The sequence below is a fragment of the Mesoplodon mirus genome (genome assembly GCF_964341445.2).
Source record: "Mesoplodon mirus genome assembly, chromosome: 8".
NCBI classification, from domain to species: Eukaryota; Metazoa; Chordata; class Mammalia; order Artiodactyla; family Ziphiidae; genus Mesoplodon; species Mesoplodon mirus.
This window is the reverse complement of record NC_138984.1, coordinates 3,005,074-3,019,294: the sequence shown is the minus strand read 5'-3', so window position 1 is coordinate 3,019,294 and position 14,221 is coordinate 3,005,074. Positions and strand designations below refer to the sequence as shown.

General features: G+C 52.2%; 1 protein-coding gene across 1 annotated transcript in view; it reads left to right on the top strand.

The window, feature by feature from the left end:
• The window catches only part of RAMP1 (receptor activity modifying protein 1), a 51,021-nt gene extending 38,535 nt beyond the window's left edge, over window positions 1-12,486 (top strand). The window contains exon 3 of the mRNA XM_082630502.1: window positions 11,884-12,486. Within this exon, the coding sequence (XP_082486628.1) occupies window positions 11,884-12,139 (256 nt within the window). The 3' untranslated portion in view covers window positions 12,140-12,486. The remainder of the gene's footprint in view (window positions 1-11,883) is intronic.
• The last annotated feature ends 1,735 nt before the right edge of the window (window positions 12,487-14,221 follow it).

Sequence of the window (14,221 nt, the reverse complement as noted above, 5' to 3'; positions counted from 1 at the left end):
CCTCCGGGCAGCTCCCATGTGCCCACCGTGGGTTGTGGGAAAAGTACCCCACGTGGGCTTGGTTACCCACCCTGAAGGCCACTGGACCCTCCTGTCTGTGGTCAGAGGCCCTTTGCAGAGATGAGCTGGCAGGCAGGCTCGCTCCAAGCCTGACATAGGCCAGGCCTCTCTGTGGCTTTCTGTCACCAGAGGAAGTAGCCCGATGTGCGGGCAGCCCCTCCCCACTTTGGAAGGGCTCTGCGGTGACTATTTATGAAGCCTTGGCTGGGAGCCCTGACACCAAAGGTGGAAACCACAAGGGAGAAGACAGACCTGGCCACCTAAAAATTAAATAAATGGATTCCTGACTGTGACGAAAATGCCTCAGTAGCAAATGTGGTGTTTGCTATTGGCTTGAGAGAGATTTCTTTTTTTATCACATTAAGAAGAACTTCTTTGTGCTTTACAAGGTTGGGTTTTTTAAAAATCAGAAACGAATATTCAGTTTTATCAAATGCCTTCTCAACGTGTATTGAAATGATTATATGTTATTTTCCTTTGACAAATCGAAGTGTGATTTTATCGTAATAGCATTAAAGCATTCCTGAAATAAACCTACTTTATTCTATTGTATATGGCTAGCTTAAAATTGCTAGCCGTTTAAATAAGACTTCTATGTCTATTTATAAGTGAAAGTGAACATCTGTTGCTTGTTCCTGAGTGTTCTGAGGCACATGGGCAGGCCATCGTAAGAGGTTTGGGATCAGGATTTTGTTAACTTTTTCAAAGAACTGGGAAGCTTGACATCTTTTTCTGTGATCTTAAGAATTTTTTTTAGCATCTTTATTGGAGTATAATTGCTTTACAATGTTAGTTTCTGCTTTATAACAAAGTGAATCAGCTATACATATATGTATATCCCCATATCTCCTCCCTCTTGCGTCTCCCTCCCACCCTCCCTATCCCACCCCTCTAGGTGGTCACAAAGCACCCAGCTGATCTCCCTGTGCTATGCAGCTGCTTCCCACTAGCTATCTACTTTACATTTGGTAGTGTATATATGTCCATGCCACTCTCTCACTTCATCCCAGCTTACCCTTCCCCCTCCCTGTGTCCTCAAGTCCATTCTCTACATCTGGGTCTTTATTCCTTTCCTGCGCCTAGGTGTGATCTTAAGAATTTGAAAAGGGCTTCCCTGGTGGCGCAGTGGTTGAGAGTCCGCCTGCCGATGCAGGGGACACGGGTTCGTGCCCCGATCCCGGAAGATCCCACATGCCGCGGAGCGGCTGGGCCCGCGAGCCATGGCCGCGGAGCCTGTGTGTCCGGAGCCTGTGCTCCGCAACGGGAGAGGCCACAGCAGTGAGAGGCCCGCGTACAGCAAAAAAAAAAAAAAAAAAAAAAAAAAAAAAAGAATTTGAAAGAACTACCTGGGCCTAGCACCTTTTGTGAAAGTAATTCTTTAACAACTTTTTCTGTTTTTTCTTCTCAGATTTTCTACTTTTTAAATCAAGACTTGATAATTTATTGTTTCTCCAAAAAGCATCCCAATTCATCAAGGATTTTCCAATTTTTTGTTTGTTTGTTTGTTTTTTGCGGTACGAGTGCCTCTCCCTGTTGTGGCCTCTCCCGTTGCGGAGCACAGCCTCCGGACGCACAGGCTCAGCGGCCATGGCTCACGGGCCCAGCTGCATGTGGGATCTTCCCGGACCGGGGCACGAACCTGTGTCCCCTGCATCGGCAGGCGGACTCTCAACCACTGCGCCACCAGAGAAGCCCTCCAATTTTTAACATACATGTTTTGCATGTTAATCTCATACTTTTTCTAATCTTTTATCTGAGGTTTTGTACAGTGGTGTTTTCTCTGCTTTTTTTCTGGATTAGACTATCCAGAAATGTGATTTCATTGTAGCTATTTTTCTAAAGAATCAACTGTTGAATTTACTTTTTCATTTTTATGTTTTTTAAAATATCAATAAATATTAGTTTTTAATAATTATTAATGCATTTAAATTATTTGCCCTTTGGAGAGATTTATTTTGTTGTTCTTTTTTTAAATGTCTTGATTTGGATTCTTCATTTCTTTTCATTTTGGTTAGTAATAAGATAATTTACAGCTGCAGATTTTTCTCAGAATTCAGTTTTGCCTATATTTCACTGATTTTCACATGCAGTATTGTCATTATTTTTTCTTAACAGCCTATCATTGAATTTTTAAATCTTTGTTTCACCCTAAAATTATATGAGTGATCTTCTGTTTCTAGGGATTCCATTTTTTAAAATTTATCATTTTCTTACTAATTTCCAGTTTCTAATATTATAGTCAAAGAATACTGACTTAAAATCTCCACTTTGAGAATTTGTCAAGTTTTTCTTTGAGCCTAAATAGGATCCAGGGACTTTTGAAAAGATTGTTGATTCTCTGTAGGATAGAAACTTCATCATAGAGTCACTGAGTCAGGCTTATTAACTTTATTTTTCATTTTTATACTAGTTTCTATTCACCTAACCTGAAGATGTTGTTGAGTCCGTCGCCATTACTCACAGCGCGATTACTCACAGCGGTAGGCTGTCTGCGTCCTATGAAGCTACGACAACACCCTCCTCAGTGTGAAACACCCCCTCTTCCCATTCACTGTCTTCTGCGCTGGAATGTGCTGTGTTTGCTAAGACCACCACTCCTGCTGTCCTACTCACACCTCCAGGCAGATCTGTCTCATTCTCTCCCTTCTGCCTTTTGTTTCTCTTGCCTTTGAGATGACTGCTGTGAACAGGATTAGTGGGGCTTTTTTTCCTCCACTCTCTCTGCCCTCATGGTGTTTGCAGTCAAGTTGTTGAGACCAACAGTGAGTGAATAATCAAGAGTTAAAGTACAGGTACAAAGTAAGACACCACTATGATGGAAAACCCCACTTTGCAGGGGATCCAAATGAGGTTGAAGCATAAAAAAACACCTGTTTCAGGAGGTGACATTTGAGGGATACACAGAGGTCGACCTTTAAAGATGGGGTTAAGAGACTTACAAGTAGAAAGTGAAGCTTGTGCAAAGGTCCTGAGGCAGAAGTATTAGCCAGGGTGACCAGTGAAAGGGAGAGGGTACAGTTGAGAGTGGAGAGGTGAGGGCCACCTGAGGGCTTTTGAATCCAGCACAGGTGCAGCAGGAAGCACTGAAAGCCTGAAGCAAGGGTGAGTCTGTGTGGACAGTGGGCTGGGGGAGGCGGAAGGCAGAGGCCAGGGCTGTGGCCCCAAGAGCCAATGGTGAATGGAGCCCAGGGCTTCAGAGAGGAGGAAAGCAGGGGAGGGGTTGATGGCTGCCCTGACTAAGCTGGCTTGGGGGAGGAGAAGGGGTGCAGAGATGCCCAGGCCCCGGCCCATGCTCAGTGCAGAGAAGTGGAAGCTGGTATTAGAAATGTGGTTGTAATAACCCACCAAGGCTAGTCACTCTGCCTACTCCTGGTCACAGTGACAGGGCTGGAGGAGGGGAGGGGACCCCCGGAAATGGGGGGATCCATGGCAACTCAGAGGGGGCAAGGCTTCCCAGGCATGAGAGATGGGGCTGGGGTGGGGGGCATCCCGAGAGTCAGGTGTGGACGCCCATTGTGCACTGGACCAAGGCTTCAGATGGGGGTGGGGATGTCACGGGTGTCGGATGTTGCAGTCTGGGCGGAGGAGGGAAGGAGCGAGGGCTGCAGAGCGCCAACGCCCCTCACCTGGCGGGAAGGCGGGGGCAGATGCGCCGGGGCTGCAGATGGGGGAGAAGGCTCGAGAGCCGGGGGGGGGGGGGGGGGGGGGAGCGGCGAGCGGGGTGCTGACGGCGAGGGGCGAGGTGAGGCGGAGGAGGGAGGGTCCCTAGGAAAGGGATCAGGGGAGGAGGGAACCAGGGAGCGGAGGTCCCCGGGAAGGGGGCGCCATCTGGTAGCCTCGCCCTTCCTGCAAGGAGGCCGGGAGGCCGGGCCGCTCCTGGGAGCCAAGTGTCCTTGGGCGCCTGGGGCGGGGAGCCGGCGGGGATGGGTGCGAAAGGGGGTCCTGCCCTCGGAGCCCACCCCTGCGGCCCCCCACCTACCCTCAGGGCCCTCCCTGCCCCCAGGTCCGGACGCCCCTCGGGACTGGGCGTCTAATCCCTGCAGCATCCGTGCGGGGACGGCAGGGAGGTCCGTCCCACCCCGGAGGCAACCCAGACCCGGGAGGAGGCGAGTGATGGAGGGAAGCCGCCGGCCCGCCCAGGCCGTGGGGACATTCAGGGAGTGAGCGGACATCCGGAGTTCTGCAGCCTTGAAGGTGTGCGAGGGCCCGCTGGCGGCTGAGCCACCGAACTGCCGCATTATGTCGCTTGGAGGGGCCCAGCCCCCAGCACTGCCGCCCGGAGCAGGGCTGCCAGCCAGGTGCCCCCTAGGAGGGGGGTCCCAGAGCGCCTTCCACTGGAGTGGCCGGGCGAGAACCCCTTGTGCTGGAAGCAGAGGGTGGGAGAGAGGGTGTCCCCCTGGTGGGGACGCTGCCCTGCCTGGGACGGGGTTTACCCCACGCAACTCGAGCAGAGGTAGGTGGGTGGAGGGAAGAAAGGCCGCGCGCTGGCTGCCGGCTCAGCAGGGCCAGGGTCTGCAGGACTGGGCTCCCCAGGCCGGGGAGGCGGGCAGGGGCCACCGCAGCCCTCTGAGCCCTGGGCGGCGCCAGACGTGGAGGAGCCACGCCTCCAGCAAGGTGCAACCCCCCGGGCAGCCGGGGCTGCGGCCCCCAGCAAGCCCCTCTCAGCCCATCTCCCACCCAGTCCTCCCAGCTGCTTGGGAGTTAGAGCAGCACACGAGTCCCCTGCGCCGAAGGCCCCCCTCTGCCCCAGAAATGAGGAAATGTGCGCCCCACGGCTGCAGATTCAGGGACCTCGATGTCCAGTTTTCTGCAGGGCTTTTCCTCAGTGAGCTGTCTAAAAATATAATTATAAAAATAATGTATGCTCGCTGCGGAAAACTTGGAAAATGCCCCCGAAAGCGGAGATGGGAGAATAAAAGGCCTTCATGTCACTACCCTCTAGTGGTGACAACTCCTCCTAACGTTCTGAGGTCTTCCCCTCCTACATGGACCATTTCATGCTGAAACCACATTGTATAATTTGGTCTCAACTGCTTTTTCTTTTGTTCAACGTTGTAACGTAAATATTTTCCTCCTCCTAAATACCATTTTAATAGCTACATAGCCGAGGCTCTTATAAGCAATTTTTTTCATCACTGTCCTATTGTTTGCTCTTTTTCATAATTATAAATCTGTAATGTTCATTTTCTTACATTATTTTTGTCTACATTTCATGTTATTAACTTAGGATATTCCCAGAAATGGAGTTACTGGCTCAAAGGCTGTCTGTGATTTTGAAGTTGTCGATACATAACTGCCAAACTGCTTTTCAGAAAAATTTTACCAGTTTATCTTCTAGTAGCAGTGATGCAAGCACCTGCCTCATTTCACTATACCTTCACCAGCACTGAGTATTCTCATGTTTTTAAATTACCTTGTTCTTTTATTATTATTATTATATTTATTTATTTATTTTGGCTATGCCAGGTTTTAGTTGCGACATGCGCACTCTTAGTTGTGGCATGCATGTGGGGTCCATTTCCCAGACCAGGGATGGAAACCGGGCCCCCTGCCTTGGGAGTGCAGAGTCTTACCCAATAGACCACCAGGGAAGTCCTGAGTATTCTCCATTTGAAAATGGAGCCTATTTGGATGTTTGCTTCTTTTTTCCTTAAAAGTGAGGTTAGACATTTTTCTCAGCTGCTTATTAGTCAGGCTCCCCAGGCCGGCTTCAAATGGGCCCTGTTCACCTTCACCTGCCCCGGCTGCCAGGGTGCCGAGGGTGCCACCTCCCCTCCTCCCAGCATGTATTTAAAGCTGCTGGAAGCCACCAGGTTGTGAATTGTCCTGGGTTGATGGAAGCAAATACTGGTCCAGAGAAAGTGAACCAGAATAGTGGTTGCTCCTCAGATATTCTGAGGTCTTAGACACACATTGCCTGGTCAACATTCACTCGAGTTTATGGAATAAGAAATGGACCCTTAAGGGGCCACACACCAACTGTGAGGAAGCTGTCCACTTACTGGGCACCTGTTATACATCAGGCCCTTGACCTTGTTTAACTTGATCTGCCCAGTAACCCTGTCAGGTGGGTACCTGTCTCTTCACTGAATATAAAGAGACCAAGGTTTGGATGGGTGAGATGCGGCCCTTGGGATCACTCAGCATAAGAGGTGGAGCTGGATTTGAACCCAGTTCTGTGGGGCACCAGGGCCCAGAGTCACATACTCTATGTCAGGGCCAGACAGGGCTAGTTGGTGTCCCCAGAGCAGACGACTCCCCTGTGGGCATCAGTGGGCACCTTCTTGTCAAGTAAAACAACCATGAAGCACGGTACCAGAAGCCTTGACTTGGGACCCAGACATATTGGGAACTACTCCCACCACAGTGTTCAGGAACATTCCAAGCAAAGTTCACTTAGGGGCCCAGAATAGAAAGTCCTGGCCAAAAAAAAGGATAATCATTCCATTACATGAGAACTGAAAATAGAGGGTGAAAGCCAGCATAGTTTTTCATGATTATTTTGGCCCCCTCAGTCAGTACAATGTTCTTTTGAACAGAAGAATGTTTGTGCTCTGGAGGAAATTCTTTTATCACATCCTTGCTGACAGGGCTCACAATATTTATTGAAAGTTTCAGCTGTTACTTTGGTATAAATAAACAGGATGAAGTGGGCAGCCGACTGCATATTAGGGATATTTTTAGACAGGGAGGGCTTTGCAGACTGGAAGGATATTTCAAGGAGAGAGTGCCTCGTCCCAGAATAGCCCACCACCGGCTCAGCCTCAGCGTGGCCTCAGCGTGGGGTCCCTGGTGTCACAGGTCCCTGGGTCAGGGGTCCTTCCCATCCTGGCTGGCCAGCCCGGAGGTGGCAACACCTCCTTCTAGGGACATCCCAGCTTCATTCCTCAGAGCGTAGGGAACAACATTTAGGACTGACTGTGTCACTGCGTCTGCAGAACACCTGAAACCACACGTTGATTCAGTGGGTCTGAGGTGGGGACAAAGACGACCATTCAAGCTAGTGTTAGTAACATGCAGCCCTGTGGTTGATGGACGACCAGCTCAAACGTCTGGACTTTGGTTTTCAATAATCCCTAACACACTTGCACTTACCTTGTGCCAGGCCCTTGACGTGTGCTAAGTCATTTTTTTCACAATGAGACCCAGTCTGTCCTGACTTCCCGTGGCCTTTTCCACTTCTGTTTTCTACTTGGAACATGAGTCCTCATTCACTTAGGAAAACCACGCACCCCTGTGGGCACGGGTCCTGCACACCCTCCACTGCCTCTGCCCACTCTCTCCCCCATTGTGCCCCATCCACTTAGCTGCTCACGTGGACTGAGGGAGGCCCTGTGTGCCCTGTGCACTTGGGGTCATGACCCAGAGGGCAGCCAGGGCAGACAAAACAGCGAGCTAGCGATTGAGAGACCGTGTGGTAGGTGCTGGAGGGGCCCCACACTTCTCCTTTCAACAGCCTTTCAGTACCTCTCTGAGCAGCTCCTCAACGTTAACTTACGGCTTCTGTTCCACGTACTCACTTCCTGGATAAAATAAGGAAAAGTATATTTTATATATCTTCATGTCTACTGTTTAGGGAGCTCTTCATTTCTTTGTATGGGTCCAAAATTCCTTCTGTTATATTCCTTTGACTGAAGAACTTTCTTTAACATTTCATGAAGCACAGGTCTGGTGGCAATGAATTCTATAAGCATTTTTTCTGAAAAGGTCTTTATTGCAAGCTCATATTTGAAAGATGTTTTTGCTGAGTAGAGGATTCTGGGCAGACAGGGGTTTGGGGCCCCACCCCCTAGTACTTGAAAAATGCCACACATTGTCTTCCAGCTTGCATAGTCTCAGTAAGAGGTCTGCTGTAGTTCACATCCCCCATCCCCTGTAGGTGTCTTTCTTCCTGAATGACTCCAAGACTTTTTTCCTGGATTTTTGTCATCATCTTTGCTTTTCAGCAGTTTGACTTTAATGTCTAGGTGGCTGTTTGTTTGTTGTTGCTGTTGCTTTGTTTTTTATCCTGTGTTTTTGGGGGGTGGGGGTGGGGGGCTCTCTGGCCTTCTTGGATTTGTGATTTTTCATCTCACTATTTTTGGGAAAGTCTCAGCTAATTATCTCTTAAATATCCCTTCTGCCCAGCTCCTTCTCCTTTTGGAACTCAAATTACACGCTGGAGTTGACATCACTGACAGTGCTGTTAATTTACCACAGCTCTTGGATGCTCTATGTTTTTCTTTTTGTTTCAGTTTGGGTAATTCTACTGACCACCTTCACATTCGCTAATTCTCTCCTCAGCTGTCAAGTCTGATGACGAGCTCATCAAAGATGGACTCTCTGATACTGTGGGGTTCCCCCCACCACCCCAGCATTTCTCTTTGACTTTCTTACAGTTTCCATCTCTCTGCTGAAATTCTCTATCTGTTCATGCATATTTTCTACCTTCTCAGCCAGTCCCTTTATCATGTTAATATTTTTTAAGTCCCTGTACGATAGTTGCCATATCTCGGTCATCTCTGAGTCTGCTTCTGTTGATTGCTTTACCTTTTGACAATGGGTCCCAATGTTTTATTTTTTTATTTATTTAGTTTATTTAATTTATTTATTTTCGGCTGCATTGGGTCTTCACTGCTGCACACGGGCTTTCTCTAGTTGCGGCGAGCGGGGCCTATGCTTCGTTGCGGTGCGCGGGCTTCTCACTGCGGTGGCGTCTCTTGTTGCAGAGCCCAGGCTCTAGGCATGCAGGCTTCAGTAGTTGTGGCTCGCGGGCTCAGTAGTTGTGGCTTGCAGGCTCCAGAGTGCAGGCTCAGTAGCTGTAGTGCATGGACCCAGCTGCTCCATGGCATGTGGGATCTTCCCAGACTAGGGCTTGAACCCATGTCCCCTGCACCAGCAGGCAGATTCCTAAACACTGCGCCACCAGGGAAGCCCCTAATGTTTTATTGAATGTTGAACTTGCATGTGTAGAACAGAAGAGATTGATATAAATAGTATTTACATCTGGAAATGAGTAAGCCTCTTGTGTCAGGCTGTTAGTGTGGGATTTAAGTCAATCTTGTGAGGAGTTGAGCTGGGTTTGGGATTTGTTGTTGCTGTGGTTTCCTTCAGAGCACCACAGGCCTCAAATACTTCTGGCAATGGGTTACCACTGCCTTGTGCTCAGGGTGGGGCTAGAGAATTTTCCTTCAGGTGGTGTGTCCCACCCTGCATGCCTGTGCCACAGAGTGGGTCTCTCTCCACCTCCCTGTGGCAGATTGCTGTTGCTTGTCTGTACCAGGTTTGTACTGGGAGAGAGGGAGGCGTTCCCTCTCTCCTGGTCCAGCTTCAGCTTAGAAAGCCACCGTGCCCTCGACCTCAGGATTCCTGCTTCTCCTCCCTGTGGCAGCCAGACTCTGCCCTGTATCTGTGGGGTCCTGGTGGGAGATTCCTGCCACTCCCCCAGTGGTAGGAGACCTCAGTTCGGTATCTTGCAGGCTCATAGGTCCAGGATGGCTTCCTGCTGCTCTCCCAAGGGAAAAGAGTCTTTCACCCATCCTTCTCCCAGGCACAGTGTGCCTTCTTGTGCCCTGGAGCTAACAGGCTGTGCCGTCCCTCCCTCAAGTCAAGGCTTTGCTTCCTGGAGAGAAGGGTCTGGGAAAATAGGAAGGGCTTCAGGCCTGTTCAGCTGAAGCCACTGATCATCAAGATCAGCTGCTCATCCTCCAGGGGCCCAAGCCTGTTGCTGCTTCTGTGAGAAGAGTTGGGAAACGTGTGGTGTTTGTGCCTGGCCCCAAACAGCAGCCGATCCCCTGCCTGCTCCTAACCTTTCTCACGAGCACCCCCTGGAGCCTCATGGGAGAGAGCAGAGAGTCATGGAACCCTGCTCACCGCATCTGGGGCCCCAGAAATTCCAGAACGACCCTCCAGCCCATGCTAAACCCTGGGCAGTTCAGCTATTATGTAGCTGGTACAGCAGCTGCATCTTTCTCCTCCTTGAAACTCAGGTTACTTTGCTGCCTTGCAGTCTCAGCTCTCTGATGGACTCCAGAAAATGTATGATTTTGTAGTTTCTTCAGCTTTTTTTGTTGTTCGTATGGGATCAACACTCTGTGTTGCTTTCTCCATCCTGAGCAGAAGTGACACTTTCTGGAAACTACTGAATACATTTTAATTTCCCCCAACACTGAATCTTCATTTTTTAAAAAACAGGGGCTTCCTTGGTGGCGCAGTGGTTAAGAATCCACCTGTCAATGCCGGGGACACGGGTTCGAGCCCTGGTCTGGAAAGATCTCACATTGCTGTGGAGCACTAAGCCTGTGCGCCACAAATACTGAGACCACGTGCCACAACTACTAAGCCTGTATGCCACAACTACTGAGCCTGTGCACCTAGAGCCCGCAAGCCACAACTGCTGAGCCCACATGCCACAACTACTGAAGCCCGTGCGCCTAGAGCCTGTGCTCTGCAACAAGAGAAGCCACCACAATGAGATGCCCACACACCGCAACAAAGAGTAGCCCGCACTCGCCGCAACTAGAGAAAGCCCGCAGGCAGCAACGAAGACCTAATGCAGCCAAAAATAAATAAATAAGTTTTTAAAAAATAAATAAAATTAAATAAAAAAACAGTTTACTCAAAAAATTAAACACAGACTTATGATATGATCCAGCAATTCCACTTCTGGATATATAGCCAAAAGAATTGAAAGCCAAGACTCGAGTAGATAATTGCACACTCATGTTCATAGCAGCAGCATCTGTCACAATAGCTAAAACATGGAAGCAACCTGAATGTCTGTCTATGAATGGATAAACAAAATGAAGTATGTACGAGCAATGGAATATTATTCAGCCTTAAAAAGGAAGGAAGTTCTGACCCAGGCTACAACGTGGATGAACCTGGAGGACATTATGTTTAGTGAAATAAGCCAATCACAAAAGGACAAATATTGTAGAGCCAACTTATATGAGGTGCCTGGAGTAGTCAGATTTCATAGAGACAGAAGGCAGATGGGAGTTGCCAGGGACTGGAGGGAGAAATGGGGGTGAGAGTTCAATGGGGACAGAGTTTCTGTTTGGGAATGAAATAGTTCTGGAGATGGATGGTGGTGATGGTTGCACAACAATGGAAATGTACTTAATGCCACTGCACTGTACAGGTAAAAATGGTTGAAATGGTAAATTTTATGTTCTTCATATTTTACCACAATTTTTTAATAAAAAATTTCCTGGTTCTTGCCATGTGCCAGGTTCTCTTCTGGGTACTGGGATTACGGAGGTGAACAAAACAGACCAAATCCCTGACCTCGTGGCGTTTACACTCAATAAGCAAAATAAATCTGTCACCCGCCACAGTGGAGGGTGACAGTGCTGTGGGAAACTCCTCAGCAAGCGTGGGAAGATGAGGGGTGGGAGGTCAAGGGAGGCATGGGAGGCCTCACAGTGAGTCCTGTGGACACCTGGGGGGCTTTCAGGCTGGGGGGCGTCTGCTCGGGGGGATGCAGACAGCAAGGGGCTCAAGAGGCTGCAGATCTGCCCACCCCTGAGGGCTCACTCTCCCAGGCTGCCTTCTGAAGACGCCTGGCTGGTCCGCCTTCTCGTTTGCCCTTGGTGTGGCATCCCAGCTCCTGGAATCCCTTAGCCCCAGCTTGCCTTCTGGGGTGTGAGCACGTGCAGGACATCTAGGGAGCCCGCACAGGACCCGCGCAGGACCTGTGTCTCTCAAGCCAGGGCCACCGCCTCAGGGCCTGGACTTTGGGGGAGCTCGCCCCAGTGGGGAGTGGGGTGGGGAGCCCCTGGCTGGAGTCCCACCTTGATCCCCTACCCACCAGGGACTGACGACCTGCTTCTCCATCTGCAGGAGCTACGAAGAGCTCTCGGACTGCACCAGGCAAGTGGCGCAAAAGCTGGACCGCTTCTGGCCAAACGCGGCGGTGGACGCGTTCTTCCTCACCATCCACCGGCGCTACTTCAGAAACTGCCCGGCCTCAGGCAGGGCCTTGCAGGACCCGCCCAGCAGCGTCCTCTGCCCCTTCATCGTGGTGCCCATCCTGGTGACCCTGCTCCTGACGGCACTGGTGGTCTGGAGGAGCAGGCACCTGGAGGGCATCGTGTAGGCTGCGGGCTCCCACGCCCAGCGGGGGAGGGGGAGGCTGCGGTGCAGGCCAGAGGGTGGGCGTGGGGTCCGAGCCTGGCCAAGGCTTCTGGGACTCCAGCAGCAGAGCAGACCCCCGGTCCCCTCTTCTTCTACGCAAGAAGAGCTCACAGCAGGATCCTGGCGTGGTCGCGGCACAGACATTGACCTAGAAGCCACCCTAGCAAGGGCAGCCCAGGTGCTGGGAGGGAGCGGGGCGTAGCCGTCAGCGTTTCTGGGGAGGGTTCTGAGCTGTCTCCCAAGGTGTTTATGAACCACCCCCTGGCTCGATCATGGATGAGTAGTTTGTGATTAAAGGATGTCCTTGAACTTGGGAAGCGTCATTCTTTCTGGATGTGGACCCTCGGGAGTAGACGGATGGGAGACACTCTAGCCCCTTTGGATTTTGTCTTTCTCTGACAGGAGGCGCCCTCGCAGGTACCTTTATGGGGGACGATGATGGTGAGGCCCCTTGGGGGCTGAGCGCTGTGCATGCGCTGAAGCTGCTCCCCGGGATTCTGAGGCCCCGGCCCCTTCCCTGCCACTCTGTCTAGAATGGCTCAATGGGCTGCGACTGGCAGATAGGAGGAGGCCAGGTCTGCGCAGTTTTTACTGAGGCCCCTCCCCCAAGATGCCTCGCCAGCTCCCGGTCCAGGCACCCACCTCCATTCTGTCCCCCAGGGTTTCAGCAGCTATTTCCTCTGCACCCATCCAGGCTGCTGCTGCACCCCATTCACCATGCTTCCCAAGTTCCAGCTTCCAGAAGTTTCTGGATCTCCAAAGGGAGCTCCCTGCACCATCCCTCCCAGATGTCTCCTGAGCTCAGACCCCCCCTCTGAGGTCCCTACAGCCCCCAACTGGCTGCGGCGCCTCCGGCCCAGGACCTGCCCCTTCTCAGGCCCACTGCCCTCCGCGTCGGTCTCCCCTCCTCCCAGCTGGACAGCCACCCAGACACAGGGCCAAGGCCATGGCCCCCGAGCTTTTCAACATTAGCTGAATCCGCGCTGGGGCTGAACGGGCCGGACCACCGCAAAGGCGCCCCAGTGGCTACGGGCCCGGGGCTGGGCCTCGCCAGCCCGAGAGCCCCGACCATCTCCCTGGGCAGCCCCGTGCAGGGACGACGGGCCATAGCTCGGGGCGTCCCGCGTCCATACTCCGGACCCCGGGGCGGGCTGGCCCGGCTCCTCGGCCTCCCCACGGCGCGGACTAGGCGCAAGAGCAGCTGCCCCCCGAGGACGCGGACGCCTCAGGGGGCGTAGATCCTCCTCCTGGAAAGGGGCCGGCAGCGGGCGCCGCGGTCGGGGCGGGACCGGGGGCGGGGCGGGTCCCGATGAGCCTCGTCCCGGGAGAGCAGGGCGGCGGTGCGCACGCGGAAGGACAGCCCCGCCGGCCTCCGGGGAATCACCCCGTGACCTGTGACACGTGCGTTTGCAGGAGGCGGCGCTTCGGAACCGCGGCCCCTGCTTCCCTCCTGCCGGTCCGGCCGCTCGCGGTGATTCGCGGGGACTCCTCCCCTTCGGCACCAAAGGGCGCGCCCCACCCCTGACCCCCGACCCCCGCAGGCCCTCGCCCCCAGGCCGCACGGCCCAAGGCCCAGCGCTGAGCAAGGGGTCCTTCCAGAGTCAGTTTACCGACTGTGGCGTCTTAAGGGACCGGGCCGTCCCTCCCCACGTGGTTTGCTGGCCGGGGTGCGTGGGGCGGGGACGGGGTCTCCCTCGGTGGAAAGGCGTCTCCTGCCTCAGGTCTTCCTAAGGTGGCCTCTCACTTCTGCAACACCGACAGCAGGTTAATGAGATTTTCCAGTTTTGACCAAGGAACGTAACCTTCTGCGGGCCAGCAGGCCACTTGTTTCTCACATTTCAACATGTAGCCCCGGATGACGGTTTTCACTTGAAAGGAAACGGACTGAGGGGAGCCGGTCCCTACGAGGCAGAGGACGGTTTTATCGGAAGAATGTGTTTTCCGAGCGCTCTGGTCTGAAAGGTCTGCTCTGAAAGCTGTCACCTAATTTCATGAAGTCAGAATGTCGCGTGTTCCGGAAAAACGATTGGGTACCTGTTTTCAA